The sequence below is a fragment of the Siniperca chuatsi genome, linkage group LG9, assembly GCF_020085105.1.
Source record: "Siniperca chuatsi isolate FFG_IHB_CAS linkage group LG9, ASM2008510v1, whole genome shotgun sequence".
Taxonomy (NCBI): domain Eukaryota; kingdom Metazoa; phylum Chordata; class Actinopteri; order Centrarchiformes; family Sinipercidae; genus Siniperca; species Siniperca chuatsi.
The window spans coordinates 30,722,156-30,739,381 of record NC_058050.1 but is presented as its reverse complement, the minus strand read 5'-3'; the positions used below and the strand labels follow the sequence as shown (position 1 = coordinate 30,739,381).

At 43.4% G+C, this 17,226-nt stretch overlaps 1 protein-coding gene and 1 pseudogene across 2 annotated transcripts in view; one reads left to right on the top strand and one right to left on the bottom strand.

Annotated features, from left to right (window-relative positions):
* Positions 1-17,226, top strand: part of LOC122880953 (zinc finger containing ubiquitin peptidase 1) — a 48,932-nt gene that overhangs the window by 1,222 nt on the left and 30,484 nt on the right. For both annotated transcript variants that reach the window (XM_044206523.1, XM_044206522.1), the window contains exons 2-3: positions 892-1,438; positions 1,515-1,622. In XM_044206523.1, coding sequence (XP_044062458.1) covers positions 901-1,438; positions 1,515-1,622 — 646 coding nt within the window. In that variant the 5' untranslated portion in view covers positions 892-900. The remainder of the gene's footprint in view (positions 1-891; positions 1,439-1,514; positions 1,623-17,226) is intronic.
* On the bottom strand, positions 4,249-12,715 carry LOC122880957 (annotated as a pseudogene).

Genomic DNA, 17,226 nt, shown 5'->3' with positions numbered 1-17,226 from the left:
ATAAGACTGACATGACACCATCATAACCATGATGACCAACCTGGTTGGTCTTAGGGCCTGCATAATGCGGTTGGAACTGGTACTTGAACCTGCTGGGGAAGCTCCTGCTTGTCAGGTGAAAAGAAGCAGCTGATGCTACCATGTCTCACAGAGCTGAGGTAACATGTCTGTTGGCTGATTATGATATCTGAGTTTTGGTGCGGAAAATATCACCAAAACAATACTATTTTCAGTACCTTACCCCAGACAGACATGTCACCTCAGCTCTGTGAGACATGGTAGCGTCAGCTGCTTCTTTTCACCTGACAAGCAGGAGCGTCCAACCAGTACCAGTTCCAACCACATTGTGCAGGCCCAAAGACCAACCAGTAGTATTCACTACTGATGAGGACAAGAAACCTCACCAGCTTCCACAATTCTTCTTGGTTAATGTCAAGTTGTCATAAAGACATTGACCGAATGACACTTAATGACAACAGTAATAAACCTTCATAAAGACTCCTTGTTCATGACAGGTGTCATGTCATGGCCAACCAGTAGGATTCACTACTGACCTCACCAGCTTCCCCTATTCTTCCATGCTGCTAAATTACTCCACCTGTGAATACTTGAGCTCAACTCAAATGCACCAGTGCTTCATGCTTCCCTAACATAAACAACAATATGTAACTTTTCCTTAATAAAGTACACTACACCATAAAGCTAATTCATTATTTAAATCAGGTAATGTGTAGCAAATTGTAATTAAGCAAAGACTGAAGATTTGGTGCGAACTTGCAGTACCTGGCACTTTTCCATACTTAGTGCCTCTGACACAATTCTGTTGATACACTCAGGTGTGATAACAAGCCATTTCACAGGAAAGTGAAAGTAACTTGTCTGTGTCCGTAGCCTGCTGCCATGCTGACCTGTGAAATCTGTGGTGAGGAGATAATGTTGGAAGAGGACATGAAGACACATCTCCTTCTCAGCCACCTGGAAAATGACATGCACTGCCCGCTCTGTTCCCTGTCTGGAGTGTCCTACGATGAACTCTGCTTCCACATCAGTTCTGCGCATCCAGAGCACAGAGCACAGGATCCGGCTCACTTTACATCCACTTCAGGCTACTCTGCTGGAACACACGTTGGTGTAACTGAGAGCGAGACGCTCCAAAGAGCCCCAAAGTTATTATCATCTCAATCATGTTCGGCTAGGGACAGCTGTGATACAGCTGGTGAAGCAACACCCACTGGTTCCTCTAGTGTCACCACAGACTCAGTGCAACCTAAACAGAATAGTACACCAGAAAGTGGGGGTTCATCACCTGGGGAGAATGCACCTATCACTTTGACAACACAAAGCCCTAAAACAAGACAGGGGTCTGTCAGGCATTGTAATGAGGACAATAATGGAATTAAATCTAAGCACAGTGAAGCCAAACAGAAGCGTCTGAAAGGTGAAAGGTGATTCAACTTTTTCAATCTTTATTTCAAACTTTAAAGTCACCATTGACTTGAATTGTCCTGTATTAGTTACAGAGAAGCTCTTCTCCTGCCCCATGTGTGCACTGGTCTGCAGCAGCTGTTTCATCCTGCAGGAGCATGTTGAATTACATCTGCAGGAACAGCACTCAGCTGAAGGTAACTTTTCTGCCTCTGTGATTTGCATGTTTGCTGCCATGTACAGAACACTCAATCACTCTGTCACCTATTGTTATAAGCGCACAGTTAATCTGTAAGATCTAGTCAAATTTCTCAGGTGTCACAAACAAGTTCCACAAATACTAACCCTGTCAGCAGAGATTAGAGGAAAGAGAAGAGTTCATTGTTTCTTAAAATTAAGACACCCTAAGCTACATATGTTTACATGATGTATCTCTGTTCGTGGCTGAATGTTCGTTCTGGGTCAGCACTGGAGGCATGTTCACCAGCCATGACATCACCATCAGCCTCTCAGGTGTGTCTCCTGTCTCCTCTGACAGAACTTTTTTTTTTAGCTCACATTGCACAGTATTTTGTTATGGTAGCAGGGTAGTATGTAGAACAACAATATGATGTCGCCATCCAACCAAGGTGTATATATCTTCACTTGTATGAGAAGACACAACATGACTGAGCAGAATGCTGTTATCAGCTTGCTGATGATGCAGTTGTTTTCTGTACGAGTGACACATTTTTAGTCACGCTAGCAGTATGGCTCTAGGGATGGCAATGTCAGTCTGTCTGTCGGTCTGTTGGCCCACAACTTTGGTCTAGACTTATATATCTCAACAACTATTTGATCTCATTGCACTTTTCCTATAGAGCAGGTCTAGACCGTACTCTTTATAATATTATTTACAGAGACCCAACAAATCCCTTTGTTCAATTTTTTTTTTACTGTTTTATGACCACATTTTTGCAATACTAATGCAATTCCCAGCAGCATCAACTGTGCTTTGTGTTTGGTGCTAAATAGCAAATATTAAGATGGTGACAAAAGTAAACATTGTACCTGCTAAACATCAGCATGTTAGCATGCTTACATTAGCATTTATCTCAAAGCACTAATATGCCTAAGTACAGCCTCACAGAGATTCTAGCATGGCTGTAGACTTGTTACAGTCTAGTCTATAGCCTCAGGTCAAATTTTGTAAGGCAAGGCTGCATATGAGCATTTTCTTTGTTGATGACATTCATTGCCAACATGACACTTCAGTGGCCAAACATGACACACCAAGGCATATTCTTTAGTTTCTGCTATTATCATCATTTTAGCTATCTGTGGTGCTCACATTAATCATCCATCACATATGTGCACACTGTCGAGGTCAGAAAAACCTCTCTCCGAGTTGGTTGATGAGAAGGGATCCACACGAGACCTACAATTGTCTTTTAACTAGTATTTATAATCCTCACAATTATTACAAACATTACAAACAATCTAACAATACAGCAAATACAGACAAATACAGATATACATCTGGAGACACAGCACAGAGACCTCTCCAGGCGATCTCCCTGCTATGTCTGAAGCAGCAATACAAAAGTGGTTGGTTATATGTCCTCTTGGTACACAATGCTATGTAAATGCCTAAGTTCACACTTCCCATTCCTCTTGATCTTCACCGGCCGCTGCATTCCATTCTCAGGTGTGATCAGAGCGGCTGGTCAGTGAGGAAATGCGAGTCACCCCAATGCATTGATCAAGCAACCCATCTCCACAGGGAGCCGGCTCCGGCCTGCCAACACATGTGCATACATTTCTTCCCACTCTTTGTCAACCCAAATCACCTCTGTATGTCACCATGGGATTATCATATCCACTGTACCTTCCCCCACTTTCTTGTATCTAACTGTTAATTAGATGCAGTCTATGGTAAAGGACAGCTGCTGACCTGAGATGTTACATTAGTTAGACTTGTACAGAGGCAAACATCTTACATACAGGTGTACGTAGCACAAACTATCAATCCTACTAACACAGCCCAAGTTTTCATATTTGACAATTCCCCCTTTTGATCTCTCCTAAAAGAGATCACTCCTAACACCATTTTTCCAATTCAAAAGTGTCCTCGTGGTCCAAATCTGGAGTCCCTAAAAGAGGCATCATGTTAATTTGTTTAGGGCCTTCCTGCTTCTCGATTGTGGAGGTGATAACCCTGACACATAGTGCTCTGGCACATGGAATACAACAACAACCACAAGTTATAATAATAGCTGCAAAAGTAGCAAGAGACATTAAAATAGACATTATCAGTCCTTTCCACTGTCCAAACATGGAGGTCATCCATTCTTCTAAGGGATTATCGACGCCTGAGTGTTCATGCATAGTTTTGGACAGGGTCCTAAGACCCTCGAGCGCTCTGGTGACTGACCCATCGGGGGCGGTATTATTAGGAATGAAAGTACAGCACAGATCTCCAAACATAGCACATACGCCTCCTTTCTCAGCTAACAGCATGTCTAGTGCCATCCTATTTTGAACTGCCATTAATGAAGTTGGTCCTATTTGCTCTGCAAGGCCTTCTACCGCATCTCTGGTCAAATTAGACAGTCTAAGCACATTGTAATGCACATAATTAATCCGATCGACATTTTTATTGGATGTAACGAGAACGAGCGCGGATAGGATGGGGATATTTTCAAACCTGCTGCAATTTGGTCTGCCAATTTATACTCGTTAGGTACGCCCCTGGGAACCCGATAGCGTCAATATAAGTAGGTGAGTCTTTGGTGGGGTCAAAGGAATTAGTGGACCGTTTGGAAAACACGTGACGGGCGCGCGGGCTGTCAATGTTGTGGGCGAAGTCTGAGTCGGTCTGACAGTGTGATTGCCGATCATAGTGAGTGGAGCTGCCAACCTTACCATCGCGCAAGTTCCTATCGTGCCCTTAGGAACGTGTACAAATAGTCTGTGCCCCCCGCAATAATAATAGAGTCCTGATCTCGCCCAAGGTCCAATTAGGGAGTTGTTGGATTGTGTAACCTTGCACCAGTCAGCTGGGACCTGACCATAATTAACACTAGGCTTGGGATGTGTGAAATTGAAGCATGTATACCCCCCTTTACCTTTATGTGGTGTGAATGCCCCTGTAGTTGTAGTATTCTTAATGGGTGGAAAAATACTAGCTAATGTGGTACAGTTGGTGGGTGTACTTTGATGTGTCAGTCCTAGCAAACAGTTGTAACCCCATGGGTCGTCAGGGTGGAGCGGGGCTGGTTCAGTGTAAAGGTGTGGTCTGGCTGCTGCACATGCTACACAATCACCTACCTGTTGTTCACGCGCAGACTGAGCTATCCAATCGAGCCAAAGATTGTTCTCCGTATATCCGGTGGCCATGGCTATGACATCTAATGGTTTAAGTAGGTTGTAATCTACCGTGATCACCTTGGGGTCCCCCTCCGTTCTGAGCATCTCAGGTCGGGATGTATTTATACTACCTGCCTGGGTTAGATTCACTTTCGGGGGATTGATGAAATCTATTTTTAAAATCCCCCAGCTATCCTGTCCTGACTGATCTATGCCCAAAAACAAATATAAAGTCTTCTCCTGCCCCCTGGGATGTAGAGCAGGGATGCGCCACTGGCCCCCCATGGTTAGCCACAGGGGGTTCAACCCCCCAGATGTACTGGACTCACGGTAGAAGGAAATATTTGTCCACCACTCTCTCTCTATATACGGCCCATATGGCTTCCAATGTGGTCCTGTATACTTAGCCACCTCCCCCCAACTACTACACGTGGGCATTCCTTGATCTAGGCCTGTGTCACACATCCGCTGCAAACCCCCACTTGCGCACAAATACACATCATATCCCCGCCACCCAGCTTTGTCTCCTCCGCACTGGATGATGTCACAGAGGTCGAAGGAATAGGTAGTGGTGCTACCGCGGGTGTAATTGAGTTCCAACCCCCCAAACCGGTTGAAACACTTAGGCGTTTTGGCTCGTTTTTCCCTGTGAGTGGATGACCATCCCTGAAAGTTACCCCACAAATACAAAATTGAAATTACAATGGTGGAAGGCAACCCCTAGGCTTACAGAAAGGGTTTAACCCTGGTGCTCAGCACCCAGTGAGAACTTATGACACTCACCCGTTCAAACTAGACAAGTGGCCAAATGGTTTAGAACTTTGTGAAATTGATGTCTGAGATCACACATTGTTAACATGTTGTTAATGTGTGAAAAATCAACGCGTTAACAACACGTTCAAACCCATTAACACATTGTGGTGTCAACGTGTAAAATGATTTTCCATTTTGATTGTCTTATGGTGTTTATAAATCCCTTTATAGTGGTCACTACAGTGGACAGCTATTCAAAAGCCGTTTTCTTGTAAATGCATGGGTTTTGATGATGTAGTTGCACATCAGCCACTACAGTGGATGCTAGTTTGTCATCCCATACACTGCCACCCACTGGCCAGCTGTTTTAAGTGCAACACCATTTTCTCAAAACCAAAATGCCCAACGGATGGCCAGAAACGCTGAGCAGCTCAGGAACATCTTGCCAATCCTTGTATAGTAGGAGACCCTTGCAGGTAAATGCTTGGCAACCTCAAGTAACAACTAAAGAGTATGTTTCTGTCCAATAAATTGGACATCATGCATTGCTGGCTATATTTAAACTACAATTCATACTCTTACTTTGAGTGTGAACTTTGTTGCTTGTTACTTTGTTGTCTTGTTCATCTGCAGTAACATTTTGGCAGTAAAATCTAAAAGAGGCATCATACTAATTTGTTTAGGGCCTTCCTGCTTCTGGATTGTGGAGGTGATAATCCTGACACATAGTGCTCTGGCACATGGAATACAACAACAACCACAAGTTATAATAATAGCTGCAAAAGTAGCAAGAGATAGTAAAATACCAAATTTAAATTACAAGTAACACTCCTAATACAGTTGTAACCGCTGCCCCCTTAGGACTGCCCCACATCCCCATCTTATGACTGGAACTTTTCTATTACTTTGTACTAAAACAGCAACCTCTGTTTTAGGAGATTAAAACCCTCTATTTCACTTCACAGTCTTTTCCTTCAGGATGTGACGTCATCTTCAACTTCAGGCTGGGAATTGTGTTCGTCCAGCACACTCTTCTATGACCTAGAGGAGAAGTTACTAGCACTTCCCCTCCTGCAGCTAACAGTGTGATTCCTCTCGGGGTACAGGGGTTGTACCTTTCGACCACAGACCAGAGGATTATTCTGCCTCTTTTGTTGGGGTCTGGGTGTTCTCCGACTCAGCCGAGCCGGTGCTTTCAGCTTGTAGTTGCCGTAGATCTGCTCCGATCTCCTCCACACTCCGTCCTGGCTCCTCGGCCGCCGTGCACTGGCTCCAGTGGAACCAGGTGTCGCCTTTATCTTTTACCCGGACCGCATGTGATGTTCTCTCTGTGACCTCGAATGGTCCTGTCCACCTGGGCTCCGACCACTTCCTTTTGATGACTCTCAGTAATACCCACCGGGCTGTGGGTAGAGTGGATCCTTCTGTCAGCGCCTGCCTTTCGCCAACCTGTTTGGAGAAATCTGAGACAAGAGCTTGCAATTCGTTAAAATATGTCTTGTGTTCCATTTTTTCTCCTTCTTCCCCTAGTCCCAGAGCGGCACTGGGCCCCGGAAACTGTCTTCCTGTCAGCAGCTCATATGGTGTAAACCCTGTTCCTTGATTGAGGGAGCTCCTGATTGTCATCAGGGCCAGGGGTAATGCATCCACCCAATTCAGTTTTGTCTGTGCACAGATTTTAGCCAATTTTTGTTTAATGTTCTGATTCATTCTCTCCACCTTACCTTGTGACTGGGGGTGGTAGACAGTGCCGAATGAATGTTTCAAACCCAGCATCGCTTCTACTCTTTTGTAGATCTGTGTTTTTAAAGTGAGTGCCATTATCTGATCTGATTTTTGCTGGGAAACCATGTCTGGGAATGTAATGATTAATCAAACATTTTATCACCGTAGCGCTGTCCTCCTTTTTTGCTGGCCACGCCTCTGGCCACCCTGTGAACGTATCAACACACACCAACAAATACCTAAAACCTTTCACCGGATCAATCATATCCGTATAGTCTATCACCACCTCCTGGCCAGGGCAGGTAGTAATAGGGAAATGCCCCATTTCCGGTCTCACCACCCGCTTCGGATTAAAATGTGAACAGACTGTACAACTTTTTACAAAATGCTTTGCCATATCTGCTAGGAACGGATGCCACCAATGACACAAGTTCCTATTCATTTGCTTTGCCCCCACATGCCCCAAGCCATGTGCTTCTCTCAGGGCTCTTGCCCTAATACCTGGTGGGAGGACCATTCGTCCGTCCGGCCCCCTCCAGAGTCCATTTTGCTCTGTAGCTCCTCTCTGCATCCATACTGCTTTTTCTTGGGCCCCCGCCCCCTTTTGATATTCTTTTACTGCCTTTGCAGTGAGTTTGGGTTGTAATTCAGTCTCCTCACTGGTTATCATTTGGTACATTTGCAAGTACCCTGCTACCCTTTTTGCTGCTGTATCTGCTTCCTGGTTTCCTTTAGCTACTGAAGTGCTAGCCTGATCATGTCCTCTACATTTCACCACTGCCACCTTCCTTGGTAATTTCAAAGCCTCCATTCACTCTTTCATCTCTCCCTCATGTTTGATAGGTTTGCCCCCTGCTGTCAAGAACCCTGTTCTCATCCATTGTCTCATTTCCACATGTACTGCCCCTGCAGCATATGCTGAGTCTGTATAGATTGTGACGTCCCTGCCCTGTACCCATTTCAAGGCTTCTGTCACTGTAACCACTTCTGCTCTCTGTGCTGACTGCTGTCCCTCCAGTTGCTCTGCTCTGATAGTTTCATATCCTGTTTCTGTCTGCCTGACTACCGCATATGCTGTCTTCAACCCTAATTTGTCATGTTTGTAGCAACACCCATCAGTGAATAATTGTTCTGAACTTGGCAAAGGCTGGGCTTCCAAATCTGGTCTCATCTTGACATCTTTTGCGATTTCTCTCTCGCACTCATGTGGGTCACCTGTCCCCATCCTGTCTGCCATGTTAATGCCTTCATGTGTGAAAGTCAGATTTGGTGCTTCCAATATTTTACAGAGTCTCTGTTGTCTAAGAGATGTCATGGTGAATGTCTGAGTTTACAAATGCTACCACACTGTGTGTTGTTAGTATCGTCAGGGGGTGTCCCATCACTATATGGGCTGTTTTCTGAAGAATTTTTGCCACGCCTGCTGCATGTTGTGTGCATGTAGGATGTCGTTTTTCAAGTCCAGCATAATGCTAACATACATTAACACTTGTCTAGCCCCCCCTTTTTTCTGAAACAGAACACCATTTACCACCCCTTGTGTTTCAGAAACATCTAAAGAGAAGGGGAGTGTATAGTCTGGTAGAACAAGTTCCGTCGCTTGTGACAGTTTCTGCTTCAGGTCAATAAAGCATTGTTCCGCCTCAGTGGACCAGTCCAACTTAGCTTTAAGATTTCTCATACCTTGTGCATTTATCATTTTGCGAAGTGGTTGTGTGAGGCCTGTATAATTTGCAATGTAGTTTCTGCCTTAACCTTTGAGACCAAGGAATGAAAGCATGTCTTTAACTGTGACTGGACCGGGATGATGTAAGATGGTTGATCTGTGTGCATGTGACAAGCCTGCCCCCTTCTGTGATATTACCGGCCCCAGGAAAGAAACCTGAGTTCTGATAGCCTGTAGCTTAGATTTACTAGCCTTAAATCGTTTCTCCGCTAACCTGAGCAAAACGTTTTTTGTAGCTTTAGCACACAACTGAGGATCTGGAGCTGCAATCAACAAACCATCAACATACTGAACAAGAGTGCAACCTGATGGTAACTCACAACCACTTAGAGCCTGTTTTAGAACCTGATTAAACAATCCTGGTGACAATGCAAACCCTTGTGGTACTCTGGTGTATTGCAACTGCTGTCCCATGTAGGCAAATGAGAAAATTTCCCTGCACTCCTGAGCTAAAGGTACACAAAAGAATGCATTAGCTAAATCAAAACAAGTGAACCATTTCTGTTCTGGTGTGAGGTTGTTGAGTGCAGTGTAAGGGTTTGGTACTGGAATGGTGGGTGTGGCTAAAATGTCATTAATTGCCCTTAAGTCATGTGCCATGCGATATTTACCTGTCCCTTATTTCTCAATGGGTAGTATGGGAGTGTTTCAGGGTGAGCAAGAAGGTTCTAAAACACCTGATTTCAACAATACATAGAGGTGGGAGGAGTTGACGGTGTGTGTGTATGCATGTTAGATTGCGATTGGTAGGGCGGGGGACCCTCAGGCTTCTCTTGTTTCTTCTTTTGTCTACAGCAATGATCTATTCCTTGCCAGATAAGACCCCACTGTAGCCACATCTGTCTCTTCTCCTCTGCCTCTTTACACGTCTTTTTCCACTTACGTCTTTTTTGTTTGTTTTTTTTATTTTTTTTATTTTATTCTACGTTACCCACAGCCACCAAGCCATATGGAATTTGCTCTTTGAGTGGCTTCCAGGGACCGTGGTCTCTTGGACCCCAGCCTCCGTTATCCAACTCTCTATCAAATTCTCCGTCCATGTGTCCCTGCTTGTCCACTGAGTTGAGCCAGTCAGTTTGTATGGAGTTCACCCGAGCAACTGACCCAGTCAAATACTACTTCTCACTCAACTTCCTCTTTATCACTTTGTTAATACCGCTAGGTATCCGTGAACAAAGAGGGGAGGCTTTTCGTATTTGAGACACTCAATTCAGTCTTTCCCTGGAAGAATTAAGACAGGGACTCCAACCCCAGACACAAATAATACAAACAAAAATTCCTACCGGGGACTCGAACCCCAAACACAATGAGACAAATTTACCGGGGACTCGAACCCCAAACCCAATGAAACAAATTTACCGGGGACTCGAACCCCAAACCCAATGAAACAAATTTACCGGGGACTCGAACCCCAAACCCAATGAATACCTTTTACCAATTTCAAAAACCAATTATAACGGTAAGGATCAAAGATCCGAACACCGAGAATTCGAGGGACCTCACCTCCCCAGGCCTCTAACCTGGCTCACGTGGGACTCGAACCCCGTGTTTCGTGCCCTCGTCAGAACACGATGTGGTTAGCCAAACCGAGGTCAAGGTATTATTATCATCTCTTTTCAAGTCTCTTTTAATCTCAATTTAAATTTACTGGACGTAATCACAATTGTTACCACATGCTCTCAATTTAGTTATTTTCCAATACGCAGAGTTTGATTAAACAGGTTCTGCTTACCTTTTAGTTGCAGCCGGCTGTGAGCCTTGGGTAATCACCGTGATCGGTCCGTCTGTTCAATTCAGAATCTCCTTCTCATCCCGGACGAGCCCCCAAATTGTCGAGGTCAGAAAAACCTCTCTCCGAGTTGGTTGATGAGAAGGGATCCACACGAGACCTACAATTGTCTTTTAACTAGTATTTATAATCCTCACAATTATTACAAACATTACAAACAATCTAACAATACAGACAAATACAGATATACATCTGGAGACACAGCACAGAGACCTCTCCAGGCGATCTCCCTGCTATGTCTGAAGCAGCAATACAAAAGTGGTTGGTTATATGTCCTCTTGGTACACAATGCTATGTAAATGCCTAAGTTCACACTTCCCATTCCTCTTGATCTTCACCGGCCGCTGCATTCCATTCTCAGGTGTGATCAGAGCGGCTGGTCAGTGAGGAAATGCGAGTCACCCCAATGCATTGATCAAGCAACCCATCTCCACAGGGAGCCGGCTCCGGCCTGCCAACACATGTGCATACATTTCTTCCCACTCTTTGTCAACCCAAATCACCTCTGTATGTCACCATGGGATTATCATATCCACTGTACCTTCCCCCACTTTCTTGTATCTAACTATTAATTAGATGCAGTCTATGGTAAAGGACAGCTGCTGACCTGAGATGTTACATTAGTTAGACTTGTACAGAGGCAAACATCTTACATACAGGTGTACGTAGCACAAACTATCAATCCTACTAACACAGCCCAAGTTTTCATATTTGACAACACACACTCATGCATGACCCATATAGATAACCCAAACAAGCCGAAGTTAAAATGCACATTTTTGTTTACAGTAGAGATATGTAGAAGCATCTTTTGTTGAAGAAAACTTCACTTAGGTTCCAAATTGAAGAAAATAATCTTTACTTAAGTTTCAGAAAAATGGTGGTTGTGATGAGCATTCATCATATCAAAGGGGGGGCTACTGAGATTCTGGAACAAATTGAGTTCCAATGGAAGTTAAGGTGTGAGTCCTTACTAGGCTGGGCTCTCTAAATTCTTTTCCATGGATAGTTTAAAGGTTTCATAACAAATCATAACAGAAGTTATCTCAGGGCACTTTTCATATAATATTTATAATATTATTTACAGAGACCCAACAATTCCCACCATGAGCAAGCACTTGGCGATAGTGGCAAGGAGAAACTCCCCAGCCTTGACCGGTTGGGTAGAGAGAGAGAGAGAAGCGTTTTGTACACCGTTCAGACCCAGTGGTTATTAACATTTTAAAAAGAACAATAAAATTTTGGTTACATCTCAAATTGAGCACCAAAGACACACTGAGATTTCAGGCACTACAAACCCAAGAACTGAAACCCAAAGAGTCCCTTCTGTCAGCTGGTCCTGAGACTTACTGATCAAATAACACCCAATACTTTTCAACCTCAGACCAGCACTGCTTTCCAACCACTAATCACACCCACTGGTTCCTCTAGTGTCACCACAGACTCAGTGCTCACTTGCAAGGACGTGCAGCTGCACAATATTGTGACTGCATGTCACAAACTGAGGGACACATAGTTGAAACATCACTGAATATGACAAATAATTATCTTGACATAGCCTATCACACACACACACTCACCCACTCACAGTCTATGGATGAGGTTGAAATGTAATTGAGAGGTTGGTTTTGAGCCAAAAAAAGAGGCTGTACTGTACCCCATCATCCTCCCCTAAACATCAGCCCTTCATCAGCTTACACACACACAGTTACATACACACACACACACACTTGCACATTGATGCCAATGAAGCCTTTGAATTGAGAGAGAGAGAGAGAGAGAGAGAGAGAATGCAATTTCCACATAGAGATGTAAAGTAATAATAGTGGTATTAAAAATAATTGTCATAATAATGATAGCAATAATAATAAGACTAATAATAATAAGTGTAGCAGTGGGTGTTGAGTAGGAACATGGGGGCAGTAGGTGGCTTGCAATCATAGATTCAGACTCTGCAGCTCTGGAGGTAGAAATACCTGCAGAAAGCGACAGAAGGAGAGAGGAGAGTGACGAGAACACACAAAACTACGAGAGAAAAAAGATGTAGAGTTAGTAACATGCATAAATGAGATAAGAATGCATACAGACGGAGAGGGAGGCAGTCTAAGCCTATAGCAGCATAACTATGATCTCTTTAAGATACGATGGTGCCTGACCATTAAGAGCTAAGAGTTAAGAGCTTTGTAGGTGAGGAGAAGGATTTAAAATTCTATTTTATTCTATTTACTGTGGCTTAGTAGTAGAGCGGGTCGTTCACCAATCGGACGGTCAGCGGTTCGATCCCAGCTTCCCCCAGCCCACATGTCGAAGTGTCCTTGGGCACGACACTGAACCAAGGTGTGTGAATGATTAGTTTCTTTCAGTGTATGAATGTGTGTGAATGGGGTGAATGAGATATGTATGTATGTTGAAGCGCTAGTCAGAAACACTAGAAAGGCGCTATATAAGTACAGTCCATTTACCATTCTGGATTTTACAGGGAGCCAGTGCAGAGAAGCTAATATTAGAGAGTACTCATCAGTGCACGTGCCGCAGCATTCTGGATCAACTGGAGAGTCTTAAGGGAATTATTCGGTCAGCCTGATAATAAGTAATTGCAATAATCCAGCCTATGCATGGACTAGTTTTTCGGCATCATTTTGAGACAGGATGTGCCTGATTTTTGCAATGTTACGTAGGTGAAAAAAGGCAGTCCTTGAAGTTTGTTTCATGTGGGAGTTAAAGGATAAATCCTGATCAAAGATAACTCCGAGATTCCTTATTGTGGTGCCAGAGGCCAGGGCAATGTCATCTAGAGTGACTATATCTTTAGATAATGTGGCTCGGAGGTGTTTGGTGTCAAGAGTGGCCTTTTTAAGAAAAGGTTTAATTTACAGCTACTTTAAAAGGACTGTGGTACATAGCCTTTTAATAAAGACAGATTGATTATATGGTAAATGGACTGTACTTGTATATCGCCTTTCTAGTCTTTCCGACTACTCAAAGCACTTCACACTACATATCACATTCATATACTGATGGCAGGTGCCAACTGCTCATCAGTTTCACACACACTCACACACCCCTCGGGAGCAATTTGGGGTTCAGTGTCTTGCCCAAGGACTCTTCGACATGTGGGCTGGGGGAAGCCGGGATCAAACCGCTGACCTACCGATTGGTCGACGACCCGCTCTACCACTAAGCCACAGCCGCCCGTATATCTAGTAAAGAAGTGCAAACTAAGGGTAAAACTTCTTTAAGGAGAATAGTTGGGATGGGGTCTAAGAGACAGGTTGATGGCTTAGATGTTAGTTGAAGAAGGTTGATAAGAGAAATGCAGTCTAAATATATATCAGGTTTTACAGCTGTTTCTAAGGTTCCTGTGTTTTAAGGTAAATCGGTACCGGTTGGGGTCAGGACGTGATGAATTTTGCCTCTCAGAATTTTATTTTATTACTAAAGAAGCTCATGAAGTTGTTACTACTGAGTGCTATAGGAATACATGGCTCAATAGAGCTGTGGCTTTCTGTCAGCTTGGCTACAGTGCTGAAAAGAAACCTTGGGTTCTTATTTTCCTATATTAATGATGAGTAGTAAGCTGCTCTGGCATTACAGAGGGCCTTCCTATATGTTTTAAGACTTTCTTGCCAGACTAAATGATATTCTTCCATATTGGTGGAATACCATTTCCTTTCAAGGTTTCGCAATGTTTGCTTCAATTTGCGGGTTTGGGGGTTGTACCATGGAGCCAACCTTCTTTGTTTGATTATCTTCTTTTTTAAAGGGGCGATAGAGTTGAGTGTCGTTCGCAGTGAGCCTGCAGCACTATTAACAAGATGGTCAATTTGGGAGGGGCTGAAATTAGCATAGGAGTCTTAAATGAAGATGGAATCGCTTCCTTAAATTTAGCTACAGCACTATCAGACATCTAGTGTAGGAATTTTTGCCTAATGGCGTGTAGTCCAGTAATAGGAATCCAAAAGTATTTAAATAATGGTCGGATAAAAAGGATTCTGTGGAAAGACTATTAAATGTTCAATTTCAATGCCATATGCCAGAACAAGATCAAGATTGTGGTTAAAACTGGTTTATGTACGCTATGACAGAAGCCAATCGAATCTAATAATGAGATAAACGCAGTACTAAGGCTATAATTATCAACATGCATATTAAAATCACCTACAATAATTACCGTATCTGTTTTATAACTAAACTTGATAAAAACTGAGAATTCAGATAAAAATTCTGAATTAGCACCAGGAGCGTAGTACACTATAACAAATCGAATTGGCTGCCGTGTTTTCCAGGTTGGGTGTGAAAGACTAAGAACAAAGCTTTCGAATGAGTTATAATTTAGTTTAGGTTTAGGGTTGAGTCAAAGATGGCTGTCAACTCCACCTCCTCGGCCGGGGCCTCGAAGAAAGTGAGTATTAAAATGACTGGGTGGAGTTGATTCATTTAGGCTAACATTCTTCATGACCCAGTCAGGTTTCAGTAAGACAAAATAAGTCAATATGATACTCTGATATTAAATTGTTTACTGGTAGAGATCTGTTGTTTAAGAGTCCAGATTTAATTCTCCTATTTTGTTGTACTATTGCAGTGGCGGTGGTCATTTTTATTAGGTTCATGTATAACTCCTCTTCGGTTTACTTTTGACTTAATTAAGTTAAGTGGTCAGGGCATGGGGTTTTGGGTGGGTAACTGTTGGTTACAGAGAAGTTAAGTGAAGAAGCTGAGAAGTGTGTAGGACTGCAACTCTGCCTCCTGGTCTCAACTCTGGGTTGTCATGATTTTGGTTTCACCCACATCATTGAAGTGTAAATAGTCTGTCTCAAGACTGACCTCATTGTCAAGACATAAAGAAAGGCAGGCACTTCATCAAGGTACACAAAGATAAACTAAACTAAAACTAAAACCTATTAGGTATTACATTTTCTTCTATGGGTACAAAAATAGGTACCAAACACTACTTATAAATCATTCCCATGTGGTTATGCTTATATTACATTACATTTATTTAGCTAACACTTGTCCAAAGCGACTTACAATAAGTGCATTCATCCATGTGGATACAACCCAAGAATTGCAAGAATCATGCAAGTACATCAACTTCATTAAATATGCTGAAATGCTTTAAGTGCTACATTTAGAAACAATAAGAGATAGTTTTTTTTTTTAATAGGCCAAGGTGCAGTCTGAAAAGATGAGTTTTCAGTCTGCTACGGAAGATGTGTACAGTTTCAGATGTTGATGGGGAGCTCGTTCCACCATTGTAGAGCCAGTCGTGATTTTGTCTGCTGGAGAAGAGTGACAACAATGGCCGCTGACCCTTCTGTTGACCTGGTGACATCACAGGTCAAACTAACCAATGGTAGCTGGAGCCTGGGTGAGTTCACAGGTGTGAAGTCTGGAGGATTGTGGGGAAACTGAGTTCTATGGCTTTCCTTTGTTTATAGAACAAAAGAGCATGCGGCCTCATAATAAAAAGTTCAGTTAAAGTCCCACTAATGAACAAATCCATCTGTGGAGTGCCAGTGGTCCCAACAATTTCCACCATTTTCTTTCAGCTGCCCAAAGGGTGTTTCTGTCAGACAACCACGGAGTTGGAAGGGTCGGACAGAGAGAGTCCAGAGAAGAGGACAGAGTAGAGAGGAAAGAGTCTGTGGCAGAGTTGGGAGGAATAAGTAAGAAGGAGTCAAGTGAGGGGAGAGCTGATAGGATAGATAAGATAAGAGAGGAGGGAGACAAGGAGTGAAGGTTGCGGCGCATAGGGACAGTATGTGTAGAAGAGAGAGGTTTAAGAGAGGGCGAGAGAGGAGGAGATGAAGAAGTGGTTAGAGACATGAAGAGGAGTTACAGAGAGGTCAGTAGTAGAGCAGTACCTGGTGAATATAAGGTTGAATTGGTTACCAGCTTTGTGAGTAGGGGGTGAGGGAGAGAGTGAGATCGAAAGAAGATATTAAAAGTCAGATGTTAACTTCTGTCTGGATGTCGAACTCACCAAGAAGTACAAGCGAGGGACCATCTTCAGGGTTGTTCTATAGGAGGATGTCTAATCCTTCCAAGAATTCCCAGAGAGGTGAGCGGTAAACAACAACAATGTTTAATTTCACTGGATAAGTAACAGACACAGTGTGAAATTTGAACAAAGAAAGTCTGTGTAAGTTGGTAGAGAAAATCTACATTTGGGGGTGGGTCTGGGTGTGTGGGTGAAGGAAGTACGCTGAGGAAAGGGCTGCAGGGGTGGATGTTCTCTGGTGTGATCCAAGTCTCTGTGAGAGCAAGGAGGCGTAGCCAGAGATTAACTCAAGTCTTGCAGGAAGCTGACTGGCAGTTCTATGTGCCCCCTGTGACAAGGTGTTGGGTGTTTATGGTACGGGTGGGATAGATAAGATAGAGGTAAGAGAGGTTACAGTGATGTTGTGAGCGGATGCGCTGTCAATACTATCTACGAGAAGAGTGGAGTACACCTCAATCA